This window comes from Colias philodice, chromosome 17, assembly GCF_061535455.1.
Source record: "Colias philodice isolate Cphi_HAF_F1 chromosome 17, ilColPhil1 Martin Lab GWU primary, whole genome shotgun sequence".
Lineage (NCBI taxonomy): Eukaryota > Metazoa > Arthropoda > Insecta > Lepidoptera > Pieridae > Colias > Colias philodice.
Window position 1 is genome coordinate 9,074,456 of NC_143102.1, and position 17,320 is coordinate 9,091,775.

Consider the following 17,320-nt stretch of genomic DNA (forward strand, 5'->3'; position numbering starts at 1 on the left):
AAATCCAGGCCTGCCCGCTTTACCCAACTACTGCCCGTTTTGCCCTAAACGAAAGCCCGCTTTAGGCCTCCCCTTCGGGCAAAGCGGGCAATCGTAGGCTTTTAGTAATCTGTAAATAATTATTATATACTTTAACTTTTGACAAATTTAACCACTTAGCATTCAAAAGTATTTATTAATGGAACTTTTGGCAAAAAAATAAATGGATTAACTTCTTTTCAAACTTCATTTTTTTTAATTTTCCCGTAAGGTGCCCCCTTTGGGCCCATCTCCCCTATTCGTTTCTAGATGGTTCTAAGTATGTCGTCGACTACGCTTAGATATTCCAAATTAAGACGGAGTAGGCAGAGCGTGACACGGAGAAATTAGAAATGTATTGAAATATATTATTATACGAATACTTACAAAAAACGTTTATTACAGAATGTAGGGGGGGGAAATTATGATAAGTTTTGTTTTAATAAAGGCTCAGCTACAAAAGAATTTAATAATGTAGGTAGGTATACCTAGCGAAGATTTAATACTAATATTGTTTGAAACTGGTGCTCATAGTGTGTAATAAAAGATATTTATGTGATCGCTCACAATATTTTAAGTGCTTAACAAAGTATGTTATCAAATTTTCTTAACATAAGATCTGAAATAGGCACTATTTTTGTTTGTTTAAATATAAAACGAGTAACTCAAATAAAATATTAAAAATTTGCTGTCTTATTTTTATACCTTGGACAATCTAAGGCGTAAAAATTTAAATTGTCCATTTTATTTTTGTATTCTCTTTCGATTAAGTAAGTAGCTATAAAGTAGCGTTAACAAAACAATGTAAAAATGTACTTACGAAGTAATTATATAACGATATATGGATATATTTACTGCCTTATGTTTACGAAGCCAGAGAGTGCTAGTACTGCTAGTATTTAATACGAATATTTAATATAAAATTAAGTTTTCTAACAAGCGAGTGATACCATTGTTGCAATACTAGTTTGTAAGCTTAACAAGCTTTGCGTGTACATTCAAAGATTTATCCAAAAAATTCTTTCGACATATTTTTTGGAATTAATTTTTTTTGGTAACTGTACTTTTTATATGAATTTGTATGAGATTATGTTGTTAATAAAATCTGTTGCTTACATTGTGTTTTTGTTTTACTGCCAATGAAACTGATACCTTACCAAATGCAGGGAAATAAAATATTTAAATTGCATGTGTTGCGCGAAATAGCATTCGTGTAGTAAACAAGGTAATAAAAATGAAATTACTGCTTTAGGAATACGGAGTAATGCATTTTTCAAAACGCTTTCTTAGAGGTAATGTATTCATGTCCTACTTACAGCTTCTGTAAATCTTGGATTTAAATCAGCTTCTTTTGTAATCAGACCATTTAATATCGTCCCCCTACAGGACACTTCATAATATTGACATAGTAACTATGCATTAATTTCGCAGTGACTTTTTCTCTAATATTATTCCTTCTAAAACGAGATATAGTTACTAACTAGGACCTAGTTAAATTAGTAGCTAACTAAGAAAGTAGATTTTTGATAGTGCTCTTTTCATAATGCATTAAATTTTTTAGTTTCTGTTTTGATTACAGTTATATTGGTTATTATATTAAAAACATTAGTAAAATGTACATTTCGAGAAGAAATAACAAATATCAATTCGTCAGAATATAATGTGTTAAGGGACAATATGGCCGAACCATTTTTTAATCCAGCTGCTGAATCACATGTTAAAATCGTAATTAATAATAAAATAGAAGAACTGAAACCTTTTCTCCAAGATAATGATGTTATAACTATGGAGACAGAAAACAATCTAAAACTTGAAGGAAAAGATGAGACCACTATAATAGAATTTATACCCAAAAAGGAACACATCAATAAAGAAGGATTAAGAGAAAAAAGCAAACCCCTTAAGGATAATGTAAACAAATATAAAAAAGTCAGAGACAAAATCCAAAGAGCTTTAGCTAAAGAAGCTATTTCTGATAAAACACAGCTTCTTGTGATGAAGACATTAGATCAGCTCATAGCAAAATTAATTGGCAGTCAGTGCAGTTGGAAGAGCGGATATGAAAATGATACTAAAAGCACGAATTTGCGTACATCACACGTTATCAATCAAATGTGGTTCCGACATTGGAAACAACTAAGAGAAAATTACGTAAATAAATTTAAACCTACCACTGATCCACAACAGTTTGAAGAAACAATATCATTTCTAGATAAATTACAAACCTTTTTCTCATTAATAACCAAAGATGTAGATTCGTTAGCAGATCAATATAACATTAAATGCGCGTATGTGGACAAACCAACATACAGAAAACATCAGAATTTAGTTTACGACTCAGAAACAGATTTGAACAGACATAACTGTCAACAATTCGCAATATGTTCTAATGAACTTAAAAGTTTTATGATGGAATTTTATGCTTTTCTCAACGAAACAGTTGTTAGTGTAGTTAGAAATTATGCAGAAATGTATCTAAGAGATACAGATAATGATTTAGAAAAGCAATCTATAGTTAATGCTATAAATGGGAGCTGTGGTATCGTAGGAAAGAATATTATAGAAATATTTGTGAAGCAAACACAATCCGTTCAGTTAGATAAGAATAAAATAAAGGAAGCAAATATAAAGGCGTTATCGAAATATGTTAAATCTACAATAGCAGAGGTAAGAAATAACGTAAAAACATCTATAAATAATGAATTAAAGACAGTTAGTGAAAGAAAAGCAACTCCTATAGAAGCTGATATTAATGTTAATTTGAAGGTTGATTTGGATAATTTGGAAAGAGATGTTTTGGGAAGGATTTGTCTTATATTCAGATTCTGTAATGGAAAATATAGGGGAAGACGAAGCGGATATCTTATTGATATAAATAAAGAAAACGACATTTATGTGAAAGTGCAGTTAAAATTAGATGATGAATATAAAAACTCTTTGAAATTAAGAAATCCACGACGTAATATGAACCACAAAAATAATTTAAGAGAAATTATAAGCACACGCAAGAGGTTTGACAAAAACTATACAATTTTTAACGTTACTAGGACGACGCCATTTTTTGATAGCATTTTAATAAAAGACAATTAGAGTATTGTATCAGTCCATTTATTTCTTTCAAATTATATATTATTGAATCTTACAAAAATATACAGAATTTTGCACATTAAGTATACAAATATTTTCCTCTCCACATACAAAAGAGCGTGTGTGCCCAGCACACGTGTCAGAACTGAAACTTCTTTGGCAAGATTCAAAGATACCAAAATTGTCGCCTTACTCCATGACGTGACGGTATTGCCATGACGCGACCTTTAAATTTTACTCTCAACGCGCCTAAAGAAGTTTCACTTCAAAAACAAACTATGTAAGTATAACAATTAACAACATAGTGTCATAAGTTATATAAGTTAAATTTGACAGATTTGATTAATAGGAGTGTTGTTCATGATGCGCAAGAATGTTGCTGAAACTTTATAAGTTGTTGCTCCTATGACGAGAATTAATACGTAACACCGCAACATGTTTTATTCAACTTTGAAGTTAAACAAATGATTGATGACTATAAGATAGTCCAGGATCCTTCGCCCATTTTTGCAAGTGGGCGTTACCTCGGTCGTTAGCTACCACAATCGAGAGTTTCGTACATGAAATTATTGGGCGTCTCATCAAAATAAAGCTACTCACGGAAAATTAGCTTGATAGTAATCAAGTGCAAAAATGGGCGATGGATCCTGAACTAAGATGTTGTGTTTACACATGTTCACATTCTAAGCATAAAAAGTTCAATCTTGCCTTCAAACATTTGACCCTTCTTTCTTAGAATCATTAACAGCATTTATATTCACATTTTTTGTAATTGGCCCAGTGACCAATATTTTATTTTTTTATTGATTCAAGTTACATACAAAAAAATACAAGTTGTTATTACAAAATTATACTTAATATTATAGTAACATCTTCAATAAAAAAAGACAGTCACAGATACAAAATATCCAATTAATATAGATAAACGGAAACACTCAGAAATTTTGTTTTAAATGAATAGTTATCTCAAATGAACTTTAATAAATAAATAAGATTATAAATAAATACAAAATTATCTATTCCAGTAATTTGCGCGACAATGTTTTTTTTTATTTTCGACTAACTTTTCTCCCAAAATTTCAAATAAAACACAAACATGAGGATTTTACACCCGATACAAAAAAAAATTCGTTCATTAGGTCCATTTTCCATCTTATTATATTTAATTTAATCAATAAGAGTCAGTATAAACTATAGGAAAGTGTTGCACTCTGCCGCTCGACCACGCTATAGTGAGACAGGCGCCATCTTTGAAATTCTGTTGAAACGCGATGGTCGATGGCACTTCGTTGTCTATGCCGTTTATAAGGCAACTGAAAAAAAAATAGCATTAAGTTTAATAAATAATAATAGACAAAAATGTTGTGTGGTTTTATGAAACCACGGTAAAAGTGAAACTGTTCGAACGGTTCCGAACACTGCTTTGTGTAGCGCATGTCGCGTGTCGGTCGGCTGCCGAGTAGGTATACCTACTCGGCAGCCGCGATACACGCGACATGCGCTACACAGACCAAAAAGTTTGAGACGATGTAATAAAAGTTTCACTTTAATAAATATTACACAAAAATTTCTATAATATGAACTCAACACACTTTTAAAATTTATGAATTGTATAATTTATGCTCACATTATAAAGCTTATTTATTTAGTTGAACGCACTAATCTCATGAACTACTGATTCAATATGAAAAGCTATGTTAGAAATAGCAATTTTTTATCCAGAGAGGCTACATGTACATATATGTACATACGTACATATACATATATATATATATGTACGTATGTACATATATGTACATACGTACATACGTACATATATGTATGCTATATGTACATATATATCTTTTAAGTTCATATGAAGTTGCATAGGTTTAAAGAGCTCATCCTTAAATGGTTTAAATTTAAAATAGAAGAACAATTTCGTATTTTTTAAATAGCTTACCAAGGTGTAACATTGAGTTGCATCATCATCTGTGTAGTGCAGAACACAGCTATAATGTGGGACTCTTCAAATTGTAAGACAAGATATTTTCCTGTGGGGTCCCAGCACATATCTAGTATGGGGCCCCCAATAGAATCACCAGAGGGCAATTCCACTTTTGTTACATCTAGAACTGGCTGCGCTTTGCTGTCTTTTGCTCCTGTAAGAAAACAAGTCCTAATTTAGAAATTATAGTCTCGCAATTATTTTGAGTATATTGATGAAAGCAAATCATGCAAATAATACAAAGAAAAGGCCTTGAAGCTATGGAAAGCCAGAATAATCTGCTGACATTTACTGTTTTTTTTTTAAACTATGATAATGAATACTTGCTACCAGTGAAATGTAAACATTGCATACACATCATACAAACTAACTGTTCAACAAGCCAGTGTTCCTCAAAGGGCACACAATAGGTTCTCCCTTAGCAGCAAACAGCACGACGTCCTGCGGCTCCCAGCACGCAGCGACCACGCGGCAATCTCGCTAACACCAGCACTCCGGCGACCACGCGGCAACATCGCTAACACCAGCACTCCGGCGACCACGCGGCAACATCAGCGCTTTAGCGCCCATGGCTTTGTATCCCATACTCAGTATACATAATATAAAATTAAACTAACCATTCAACAAGCCAGTGTTCCTCAAAGCATATACAATAGGCTCTCCCTTAGCGGCAAACAGCACTATGTCCTGCGGCCCCCAGCACGCAGCGACCACGCGGCAACCTCGCGCGCACCAGCGCTCTGGCGTCCATGTCTTTGTATCCCATACCCTGTATAGAAACAAGAAAAACTTGAGCGATGTCAAGGGACATCCGGATGTAATTAAGTGTTAAGTTAGAGAGAGACAGACAGAGAACCACGTGCGCGACAACTCTAGCAAAAAGTGTCGTGACAACTTTTCGTAATAATTTTTTTCCGTCTAGCCCCCTTTCACAACGCGCGATAAGGAACTTCGTTCCAAAAAAGGTAATAGTTATTGATATAGCTCTATTTATATTTTAATATAAAATAATTTGTACCTAAGTTATGTATAGGCGGCAAGTAACTGTTGTGCTGAATGCAATGTAGAGGAGAGTCCTGCGCTACTGGCGCGCACGTCATACTAATATTACTCATATACGTTATTTTTTGGCAGCGCTGAAGAAATTTGCCACTAGATATACTACCAGTCTAACATTAAAATTTTGAATTGTTTATCGTCTCTTTAATTAATTAAATCATAAAATATTTGCAACTGAAATAAAACAATAAAATATAAGGTAAATCACCACACTTTACCTAAATATAATAGATGATGTAGCGGCAAATATCTTGCTTGCATTGAGCGACCATCGTGCAAACACGATTCCACCCCCAGCCACCCTTCGTAATGGAACTGCCGTTTCCATGGCAACATCCCATATAAGCATGGAGGTGTCTGCGCCACAGCAGCTGATGAGGAGGTCGCCGTTTGGAGACCAGCTCACATCGGTGACTGGACTGTGACCTGATCTGAAAGTAATTATAAATTAATAAATAAAATAAATCTGGAAGTGATACTTCTTGAGTGTGTTTTTTTATTGCAATGAGACAGGAAAGATTTGAAAGAACTAATCTAAATAGATAGGAAACAATAACCTAACTGTACTAATGTAACTAGTTATAGAGATCAGATATAATGTATTCTTGGTATATTTGAAATACTATTCAATAAATATGTTGAAAATTGCCGCCATTATTGCATTTTGTATGAAAATGTTAGAAAACGTAAAAAAGCTATTCTGTACATCTTTAAAGTTAACAATAATATAATATATAGACTTTTATTTATTCAATAATTTCTGAATCCTCTAATAAAGCATTACAAGAATTTCAGTTTTCAGAGATAAATATAAAAAAACTGTACCTTTTCAACACAACAGCATTGCTCGAAGACGGTTTAGTAAACATAGAATTAGGGTCCACTGTCCATACAATCACTCCCTGCTCACATCCAACCGCTATTTCTGATACTGAATAAGGCCTCCAGCTCAATGAGGACACATGACACTGCGATTTACACTTCAAAGTCGACACAAAGGACACATCAGAACTATACACCCGGACTCCATCATCTGCTGTTGCTATAGCAATTTTCGTGGTATGTGGGTGCCAAGCCATACATTTCACAGGAGAACTACCCCAGTTGCGAGTTCTAGAATATTTCGACACAATCTTCGGCCCTATGTCCTTTAGATGAGGCTGTAGGAAGTATCTAAAAGTGGAAAAGATATTCGCGATTTTTAATGCATATGACGCTGTTACAGCTACGATTTTATTGTCACGATTTGTGGTCGGATCCGCAGCTACACTCAGAGCTTCTAGAAAACCCTGGTTGTACCAAACACTTGATATTTTCTTGAGAAATGTGTCTTCAACGTTTATGTACATTGATACATTTTCGTCCGATAATCTGTGGTAGTGTAGGTCCCTTGTGACGTTTATTTTAGGGTGATTGTTTACCTGTAATAAGTAAAAGGTCATTATCATTCTATCCAGATAAGGTAACAAAAAAATAAGAACATAACCTTACCGTATTAGTGAATGTTGATACATTTCCATATCGGTTGTTTGCACAGCAATATACTTCATTTATTTTACAGTAAGCAGTTTCATTCGGACTTGGTAAGTCAGGAAATCCTTGAAATATCGACATTTTTATATTTAAAACTTTATTGTTTGTAAAATTCTAACTGATTAACCGGCAACAGTTCAAATTTTGATTATTCCTCCGATTGCGATTGGCCGTCAGTTGTCAAAATTCAAATGTCAATGTCTCAGCGACTCCGTGTACACCAACTACGTAAATCTGAACGTTTTTCAATGTTAAAATTGTATCTTATTTATAATACCCACTGAATTTTAAAAATAAAACTACAATTTTTATGCAATGTTTAGATATTAAAACAAAATATGTAACGTTTTAAATATAACAGCGCAAAATTCGAATATCAGCGCAATCTTATGTTTTCAACATTGAGCTATTAACTGTAATAGCATAGGTTTGTTCAATGGTTTTCAATAATAATTTGTCTGCCGATCGAAGTAATTTTTTTTATTTTTTAAAGTGAAACTTTTATTACATCGTCTCAAACTTTTTGGTCTGTGTAGCGCATGTCGCGTGTATCGCGGCTGCCGAGTAGGTCATGCGCTACACAAAGCAGTGTTCGGAACCGTTCGAACAGTTTCACTTTTACCGTGGTTTCTTAAAACCACACAACATTTTTATTATTTTTATGTTATATTTTGATATTTCAAATCGTCTGCTATAAACTTATATTTATTCAGTTATTTCGTTGAAATGTTGTGGTTCTATTTAAAGTAATCTAACTACATAACTACTTACCTACCTACATGAACGTCTTGTCCATTTAAATAATCTTACCCAAAACCATTGAGGTATTATTATAGAGAGGACTCCACGAAAAAAAATCTGTGCAACAAGCGCGGCGGCGCGGGGCGGCTAGTGAGTCATACAATTTGCAAATATTCTGCCTATTATTACTTATAAATTAAAACCAATCAATGTTACAAAAAAAATAGTTTGAGACGATTGACTCTAACTCGTGTTAGAAAAAGTGCAGTAGCGATGGCCTCTCTAGTACGTAGTACATAGTAACTCAATGCCCAAAACCATGATCATACATTAGACCAAAATATGCACTATAAAAGCCATTAAAAGGAAAGTAGATAAGGCTGTGGATAAGGCTTGAGCTGGCTATTCTTGCCATTATAAGGTACTTTGTGTGAATTTACTGCGGCTCCCGGTGATTTATGCAACTCGTTGTACGTCGCTACTGACAACAGTAATTGATATCCTGATGCCTTTTCAGGTGTTTTTATAGAATACATTTCGAAAGGGTTTTATGGGTGACTTATTTGGATTGGTTTAAGTTACCTACCTACTCAATTTACTATTTTCTAAAACTAGAGTTAAAAAAAATCGTACACATTATTTTGTACATAACTGAATGTTCAGAATCTATAAAATTAATTGTTTGATTTATGTACTTTATGTAGGTAGTTATGTCCGTTTGACGAAGAAAAAGCTTTAACATGCATTATAATAGTTTGCTTTTGTTAATTCTTTTGTAAATTTTCTATTATTAATTTATTAACAACTAATAACAAATGTGATTATTCTATTAATTAGATAAAAAAGTATTTTATGTTAACTGAAGCTCAATTGCATGAAAGTTAGATTTTCTGAGATTACATTTTCTATAGAAATTGAATAAAGTAAAACGAGCGGCTTCACGAACCGTGAAATATCCGACTAAATGGAAATGATGAATCAATTTTAAGATCATGGATACCTACGATATTGACTTTTTAATTAAAAGATAAAATCTCCATTTTATAGGTACGTATATGACAGCTTTATGCAGATTGCTAGTCCAACGCTAGTTTTATTTTGAGTTGTGTGATTTTAAGGTAGTAACTTATTGTTTATTTGCAAATAATTAATAATGGTAGGTATATTATTATAGTTAAGATTCACATCTTTATCATAGGTATATCAAAAAAGAGCGTGTGTGCCGAGCACACGTGTCAGAAGTGAAATGCCAAAACTGTCGCATTAATCCATGATGAGACGGTATTGCCAGGACGCGACCTTGAAATTTTACTCTTAACGCGCTTAAAGAAGTTTCACTTCAAAAATTTATTTCAATGAGAGAAATAAAAATACAGGGTGTCCCACTATTGGTATATTAAGCGCGAAGGGACTTGTAGTTTTACTGTTCACGTAAAAAATACTTAAACAACAAAATTACGTCAAAAATTTTTTGCTAAATTTTTCCTGAAAATCCATCTTTTCTTCTCTAGCTTCGCGCAACCGGCATATACCCCTTCTCTAATGTGAGCATTTTCTCTATGAAAACATAATCTTAAACGATAGCTCACGTGCTGGTGGCAAAGTTGGGCGGGTTGCTTGTTATGGGTGTAGGTACACATGGGTCATGGAGTTTTAAGAATTCATCTATTTGAAAAAAAAAAATGCGTCTGGAATTTTATAAGTATTTTTTACGTACTCAGCGTATGCAAAACCTCCTAACCTCCTAACCTAACCTCCTTTGAGCTTAGTATCACAGTATATTACAATATTATGGTAATACCGTGTTAGTATACTAACAGTGGGACACCCTGTATATGAAATTTCTTATATCCACAAAGCAATATTTTAATCAACCTCAAAATACACTGATGACATAATTATGATTTACACGTTCGCATTTTATTCAAAAGATACCTACCTGAATACATTTTGCTCTAGGGTTCCAGATAAATTTAAATTGAAGAAGCCGTAAAAGTTACGTCATATCCTTTGATGAATGTCATATCAGCAAAATTAATTAATTAATTTTAATTTTATTTTACGTTTATATAGCTACTAGCTTTCTGCCCGCGGCTCGCCCGCGTTTTCAAAGGAAAACCTGCATAGTTCCCGTTCCCGTGGGATTTCCGAGATAAAACCTATCCTATGTGTTAATCCAAGTTACCCTCTACATGTGTGCTAAATTTCATTGTAATCGGTTCAGTAGTATTTGCGTGAAAGAGTAACAAACACACACACATTCTCACAAATTTTCGCATTTTAAATAATATTTATTAGTAGGAAGAAGGATTAGTGTTAGATTTGTAGGATAGGATAGGATTCATTCAGTAATGCTGGCCATACACCATACTTCCTATCGTCCATTCGGCATGACGCTACCGATTGGATCAGTTAGAACTGACCATGTGTGGGAGTGGATTGGCATTATGGTATGGCACACATGGTCAGTTCTAACTGATCCAATCGGTAGCGTCATGCCGAATGGACGATAGGAAGTATGGTGTATGGCCAGCATAACATGTATCCCTCACAGACACATCACAGATATTATGTCTGTTTGAATAATTTATTGTTAAAACTGTCGTAAAACCAAGTGATTAAAACTTTCCTTTATCGTAAAACACACTAGAGAATACTGGGAAACAAAATGTGAATATTGTTGACAAGTTTTAGAAATCGGCGGCAAAGTGAAGTGTCTCCTGTAGGCTACGGGAATATTAGACTTAGGTACTCTTTTTAGGGTCCCATAGTCAAAGACAAAACCCTTGTAACTCTGAATTCATTTTGAAGTGGAACTCAAATTATAAATGCGATATTCCATCAGATCACGCGTATTTAAGTCTAGCTTAATATGGTCGATTACGCGATTCCAATCATTTAATTCTAAAATATTATAAATAAAGTTAGGTACCTAACAAATCATAAATAAGAACAACAATTGATGTTTGTTATTTTCAGAATTCCGATATATCCAAGCATCTAACAACCTAATCTTCACAAAACAGTTATTATTACGACCATGAAGCGACAATAAAATTTTACGCCATTGTCAAACAGCTGGCAACGCGGGAATATAAAATGCGCACGATGTTGGCAGCACTGGGAATCATAGCAATAACAGCAATAACACAGAGTGAAGTCATTCCTCTTAAAGCTCCCGTGGGAGGCACTGTGTTGGTGCCTCGGGGAAATGAACCGATGGATTTGTATAAGCTGGTAAAATTTTGTGAAGATAATACTGTTTATCTATCGCTTTCCCAGTGTGACTGCTTGCTATACCCATTTGTTGGTAAATTAAGTCCATATTGTGGCCTGATAGTGTTATTGTTCAATGTCTAATATTCGACATATTTCTATCTACCTACTATGTTCAGAAAATGAATTTGAATAGGCAATTTTTTGTAACGGTTGCTGATTTAAGTTCGAAGATTTTGAATCCAAAAGCTTTGCACATTATAAATGATTTTATTTTTATGTGAAGAGCAGGCAAACGAGCAGACGAGTCATCTGATGTTAGATGATCATCGTCGCCCACTTGCACCCACAATACCAGGCAGGAGGGGTATGGCGAGTGTGTTGCCGGCCATATTATAAGGAAGATTAGATTTTTATTAGTTTGTTATGATAAATCGTCCCCAAAAACTTATCGACCGATTTTACCGTAAGAATATTACGTGCTTACCGGGTTAATTGTATTTTATTTTATCTCATGGTCCACTCCAACTAAGCCTGGACAACCGGAAAGTTTATAATAATCGTATTAAAGCATCTAGAATATTACATTGTGACGCAACGTTACACTTCTCCAAAGACTAAATAATATTGACTATGCATCCTTAGTAACCCATAATTAATATCCAGTACACAATACCCTCCAACTTGACATCTTTGTTTGTATTGCATAATATTAATCCTACCCAATACCTACCTGTTAATTATGCAGTTACCATCATGGAATATCCTCAGAAGAACAATCCTCCGACCGCACGTGGAAGCTGGTCCAGGGTTCTTCAAGTCAGATCCTGTGGAATACTCTCCAAACAGACTGGCGAAGGAGTACAAAAAGTTATTCGCTTTGAAGAAGAAAATGGAAGAGAGGGACAAACCATTGTCACCTTAGAAAGTTAAAGATTATTTTATTTTCACTTTTGGTGAAAATGTAAATAAAGACTAATACGAAAGTGTTTTTTTTAAGCTATTGCATAGCTTCTATCGCGGGCCTTGAGCGCGGGGACCGAATCGAGAAATTCCGTAACGAAAAAACCTCCCACTCCGACGGGCTCGTGGGTGTGGCTTGAAAGCATGCTATGCAATAGCTTTACCGCGGCAGTCCCCGAGTGCCACACGTCTTTTTTTTACTTTACCAATTTGCCACTTAAATGTAGGTATGTCAACGGGCTCTACAAATTTGAACCTAGATAACAAAATAGTAAAGTTTCAGTTTCTTTCGATATTTAAATTACATTGAAAATAGTTAAAATTATAATATTATCACCTAAATCGTAGAGCACAAAATGCAACATAAATGAAAATGAAAATTTGTCTCGTAGGTTCGTAGAGACACGTAGAGCATTTATGCTGTAACTATTGAAGAAAAAATAAATGAGATTGTTCGGTTTACATGCATTTCTTATATTGTTTTGGACGTAGGAACTACAACACTAATGCATGCTTATCTATACAAATATTATAAAGAGGAAAGGTTTGATTTTTTGTTTGTTTGTTTGTATGAATTGAATAGGCTCCGAAACTACTTGGCAGATTTGAAAAATTCTTTCACTGTTGGAAAGCTACATCATTTCTGAGTGACATAGGCTAGGTTTTATCCCGGAAATCCCACGGGAACGGGAACTATGCGGGTTTTTTTTTGAAAACGCGGGCGAAGCCGCAGGCGGAAAGCTAGTCGTGAATATATAATATAGAAAAAATATTCAGAAAAACGTGGTTCTCCATATAACCCCAGTTAGACATACATCTAAATATTATTATAATCTTTTCTTTTATAATCCCCAAATACAATAGGTATTATAAGTTTTTTAGGTTGTATTTGCCCAACCTCGGAGGAACATAGAGCAACAACTCGTAAGTCTACAGAACATCACTGAAAGCATCGACGAAATTAATTCTTTGTCTGTTTCCTTTTAGTAGAAAAAAACTTTATTGACAGGCATATTTTCAATAAAACGCGCCGTAATTTTCAATGTTACCGATAGAATATACAATTTGTTTACTTGCAAAAGCTAAAAATGCTGACATCGGGAAACTGGGTGTGGTAAATGCCCTACTTTACCAAATACTATAAAATGTAGAAGTTCTATCAATTTTCTTTATGTTTCCTTCATTGATACAGAAACAATTTCTATATTCACTTTTTTAACAAAAACTAGCGGTAAATGCACTACTTTATAACATTTAATATAAAAATCTATTTTATAATATTTTAGTTGATGTTTGAGTAAATTTTTCGTGTCTGTATTTCGTAGGTATATGAATGCACGTTACCTACAGTGCCTATCATGTGAGTAGGAATTTTTTTCATCAAATCTATCTTACGCTATTTCGCTTATTACTATATATTTATAACCAAGATCAACTCCTAAAAGGATTCGTGTATAACCTTTCGATTAAACACACACATAGATCTTCTGGAATAGAAATATAAGCTTCTTTTTACCAGGCTACCAAGGAAGTAAAGCCACGGGCTCTAGGCTCTACTATATACAAACTTTCTTTTTACTCACTAAATCTGTAAGAATAATTAAAGGTGAGGTTCTATACGTCAGGTAAACTTTAAAAAACAGTTGAAATATCATGTCAAGTACAATTTAATTTAGCCCTGTGATTTAGCCGCACTATTTCATTGAAACGGAGACAAGCGAACCTTGTTTCGCACAGAAACGTAAGCGAAGACGTGCACAACAGGGATGGAATAATTATTTTAAAATTAAATTAAACTTGAAATAACGAAGGAAACGCTTTAACTAAGGAATTCTTTGTTTCTCCACACTGCATTATTTAATTCTCTTCCTGTGTACCGTTTCCAGCTACATTCTTAAGAATGTAATGTAGAAATTAAAGCTTTGTATTTTTTTTTATTGTATGTTTTTTCTAGATTTCAACCCGCGACTTTCTTCGCGTTATGTTTAGTAATGAATCTAAATATGTATTTTAAAAAGTATGTAAGTTAAACAAGAAAGGATCAACGTTCTCAATTTCTAACCTCCCTTTAATTTATTTAGCTTCAGAATTGATGCAGATTTTACCATACAGCAACAACTATTTGTTGTCCATAAAGCAAAAAGTATAGACTAGGAGTGGGAAAAGCTGTTAAAACTGTTTTAACTGTTAATACAGGAACCTCTCCCGATAGATGCTTTATAATGTGCGAATTGTCAAAAAAGAAGATAAATAATATTAATATGTACATAGTTAGTTTTTAGTCAATAAAAAAGTCCTTAAGGACTATAAAAATAGTTCTAGTAATAAGTTTGTTCAAACGAGAAACTCGAGTTAGCTTTAAAATATTAGTAGCATACATTGAGATAATATTAATATATGGAGACGACACCGCCTACATCACTATGTTCCACTCAACATACGTCATGTGACGTATGTTGAGTGGTATTTTTTAATGGTTTTAAAGTGAAACGCATCAAACATGCCTTCGTGTGTGTTACGATATTGCACAAATAATACAAATAATACGGAAAAGTGCAAAGGAATAACTTTCATCGTTAAGTACCTAACTAGATAATAATTCTTAAAACTTAGTTAGAGCAAAAAAATGGCGCACAGATTTTGTTCGTGGTGTCTCCTCCATACGTAGTAATATTATCTCAATGGTAGCATAACGAACATTGTCACTATTCACAGTTGCATAATATTATAACTGCACAAAAGGATAATGAAAAAAAAAAAATTAATACTCTCTGTCTTCAAAACATCAATAATATCAAATTAGAATCCAACCCATGAAGTGTTTTACTGGAAATATACGCAAAAATAATTTTATACACACATTATTAACTACATCCGTTGTTCAGTAAAGTAGATTTAAATTTGATGAAAGCGAGCATATTTTGCTAGGATATGGATAGATGGAAATTCGATATACACTGAAAACTTTAATATCCTGCATTCTCTCCCCGCATCGATACTGGCTTTACGCAAAATATGATACAGTGATAAAAAACGGTATTATAAACGTTTTACTTTGCGGAAATGAAGGTTTTATGTAAATTTTTTAATGTGTTTTTCGGGTTATGTGGGGAATGGGGATATAAGAGCGCGCAGTCGCTTTTGAGATTACCGGCACGCACCATTTTTTATGTGGAAGTCGGAAGATATAACACAGAATATATTAAGATTATATATTAATAGGTGAAAATTATTAGATACATACTGTTCAACAATATGCTATGAAGCCTACTTTTTATACAAACATTTTAATTTGGTAATTCTACATTTTTTATTTTAAGAGTAAAATAAATATAATAATATCAACGAGAGGGAACATTAAAACTAAGGTTCATTTTATTGAATATTTGTGGAAGATTGAGATTTATATGCCAGAAAGCAATACAATACAATATTAATACAAAATTCTATATCGAAGAAAAGAAAAAGAAAAGAGAAAAACATATAAGACTAGCGGTCCGCCCCGGCTTCGCCCGTGGTACATGTTTACGTTTTCTCTACATAAGAACCATCCTCGTACTTCAAGGAATATAATAAAAAAAGAATTATCGAAATCGGTTCAGCCGTTCTCGAGTTATGCGCTTACCAACACATTTTGCGATTCATTTTTATATATAAAGATAGGTACACATGTTAAATAAAGCAATGATTTAAGTATAGTTGAATACTTCCTTATAACAATGTACTATACCAATTCCAATTCTCATGTAGTTTTCTACATAATTCTAGAAAAATCTTTCAAAATCAGATTTCACTTCAACAGATTTCAGAATATTTGGGTCACCAATTTTGTGACTGACGGACATCGTCACGTTCGAATAATTTCATAATTTTCGCAAAAACAATATCTCTGGAGAGAAATATAAGGCTTTGTTCTTGGAAATACCTACAACAAACTCTTTTCTTTGCCCCGTCTATATTTAAAGTCGACAGGAAAAATTCCCGACAGTGAGAATCCTCGGCATCCGTTCGATTTCTATAAGAACCCATTATTTTATGAATTTCCATTTTTCAACGTTGTCATCAAGTTTTAATTAGTCGCTGTAGCATTGGATATTTCACAAGGATACAATAGATTTGTTGAAAATTGCAATATTTCAATTTCCATCGAATACTGAGTAATAGCTTTTCCTTTTGATATAAGATGAATTCAAATGTTCCATTAAAATTATTTTATGAAGTTTTCAGCAAAGCAAAATGTTTATTTAATCAAGTAGACTTATTTTGGATGCGCTTTTGATGATGTAATATTATAAAACGCTAAAAAAACCTCTATTCTAACCTATGTCTAATAATAGAAGAAATTGCTTGACTGGGCTCCTAAAATCAGTATTTTAATTAATAATAATATAAATAATAAAATGGTCTTTATTTGGTTCTCACAACATTAGAAAGGTTACAAAAACTTATTAATACTACACAATGTACAGTTGTAAACTATCACTTTTACATAGGTGAAAATAAAATTATATGCAATGATCAGTTTTGGTTATCGAACCTACCTCTATCTATAGAGTGATTCAAGAGGAAGGTTTTAGTATATAATTTATTAGGTTTTAGACAAAGATGGCGAAGCCGCGGACGGAATATGTAAAGCTGGTTCGATAACCAAAACTGATCATTACATATAATTTAGAAAAACGCATCAAAAACCACTGCGTATTTTTAAAGATTTAA

At 33.4% G+C, this 17,320-nt stretch overlaps 3 protein-coding genes across 9 annotated transcripts in view; 2 read left to right on the top strand and 1 right to left on the bottom strand.

Moving 5' to 3' along the window:
- f (espin protein forked) overlaps positions 1 to 1,133 on the top strand; it is a 98,807-nt gene extending 97,674 nt beyond the window's left edge. For all 7 annotated transcript variants that reach the window (XM_089705530.1, XM_089705531.1, XM_089705529.1 and 4 more), the window contains one exon: positions 276 to 1,133. The gene's annotated coding sequence lies outside the window, so the exon portion shown is untranslated. The remainder of the gene's footprint in view (positions 1 to 275) is intronic.
- Positions 1,134 to 1,223: 90 nt separating this feature from the next.
- Positions 1,224 to 3,126, top strand: LOC149481259 (uncharacterized). Its single transcript, XM_089705593.1, has 2 exons — positions 1,224 to 1,310; positions 1,598 to 3,126. Exons 1-2 carry the CDS (start codon positions 1,283 to 1,285, stop codon positions 3,106 to 3,108), a joined length of 1,539 nt encoding a protein of 512 aa, XP_089561719.1. The 5' UTR covers positions 1,224 to 1,282; the 3' UTR covers positions 3,109 to 3,126.
- Positions 3,127 to 3,642: 516 nt separating this feature from the next.
- Aladin (aladin WD repeat nucleoporin) lies at positions 3,643 to 7,862 on the bottom strand. Its single transcript, XM_089705941.1, has 6 exons — positions 7,643 to 7,862; positions 6,977 to 7,572; positions 6,370 to 6,582; positions 5,710 to 5,861; positions 5,048 to 5,246; positions 3,643 to 4,418 (listed from the first exon to the last, which is right to left on the bottom strand). Exons 1-6 carry the CDS (start codon positions 7,763 to 7,765, stop codon positions 4,277 to 4,279), a joined length of 1,425 nt encoding a protein of 474 aa, XP_089562067.1. The 5' UTR covers positions 7,766 to 7,862; the 3' UTR covers positions 3,643 to 4,276.
- Positions 7,863 to 17,320: the final 9,458 nt, after the last annotated feature.

Bases quoted from the DNA above. Each gene is read 5' to 3' on its own strand.
- Aladin (XM_089705941.1), bottom strand. From the start codon at position 7,765: ATGTCGATATTTCAAGGATTTCCTGACTTACCAAGTCCGAATGAAACT. The intron at 5,862-6,369 runs GTAAAGTGTGGT...GTTTCTATACAG, and splicing joins ACATCATCTATTATATTTAG to GGTATGGGATACAAAGACAT. The intron at 5,247-5,709 runs GTTAGTTTAATT...GTTTTCTTACAG, and splicing joins GAACACTGGCTTGTTGAATG to GAGCAAAAGACAGCAAAGCG.
- LOC149481259 (XM_089705593.1), top strand. From the start codon at position 1,283: ATGCATTTTTCAAAACGCTTTCTTAGAG. The intron at 1,311-1,597 runs GTAATGTATTCA...TTTTGATTACAG, and splicing joins TTCAAAACGCTTTCTTAGAG to TTATATTGGTTATTATATTA.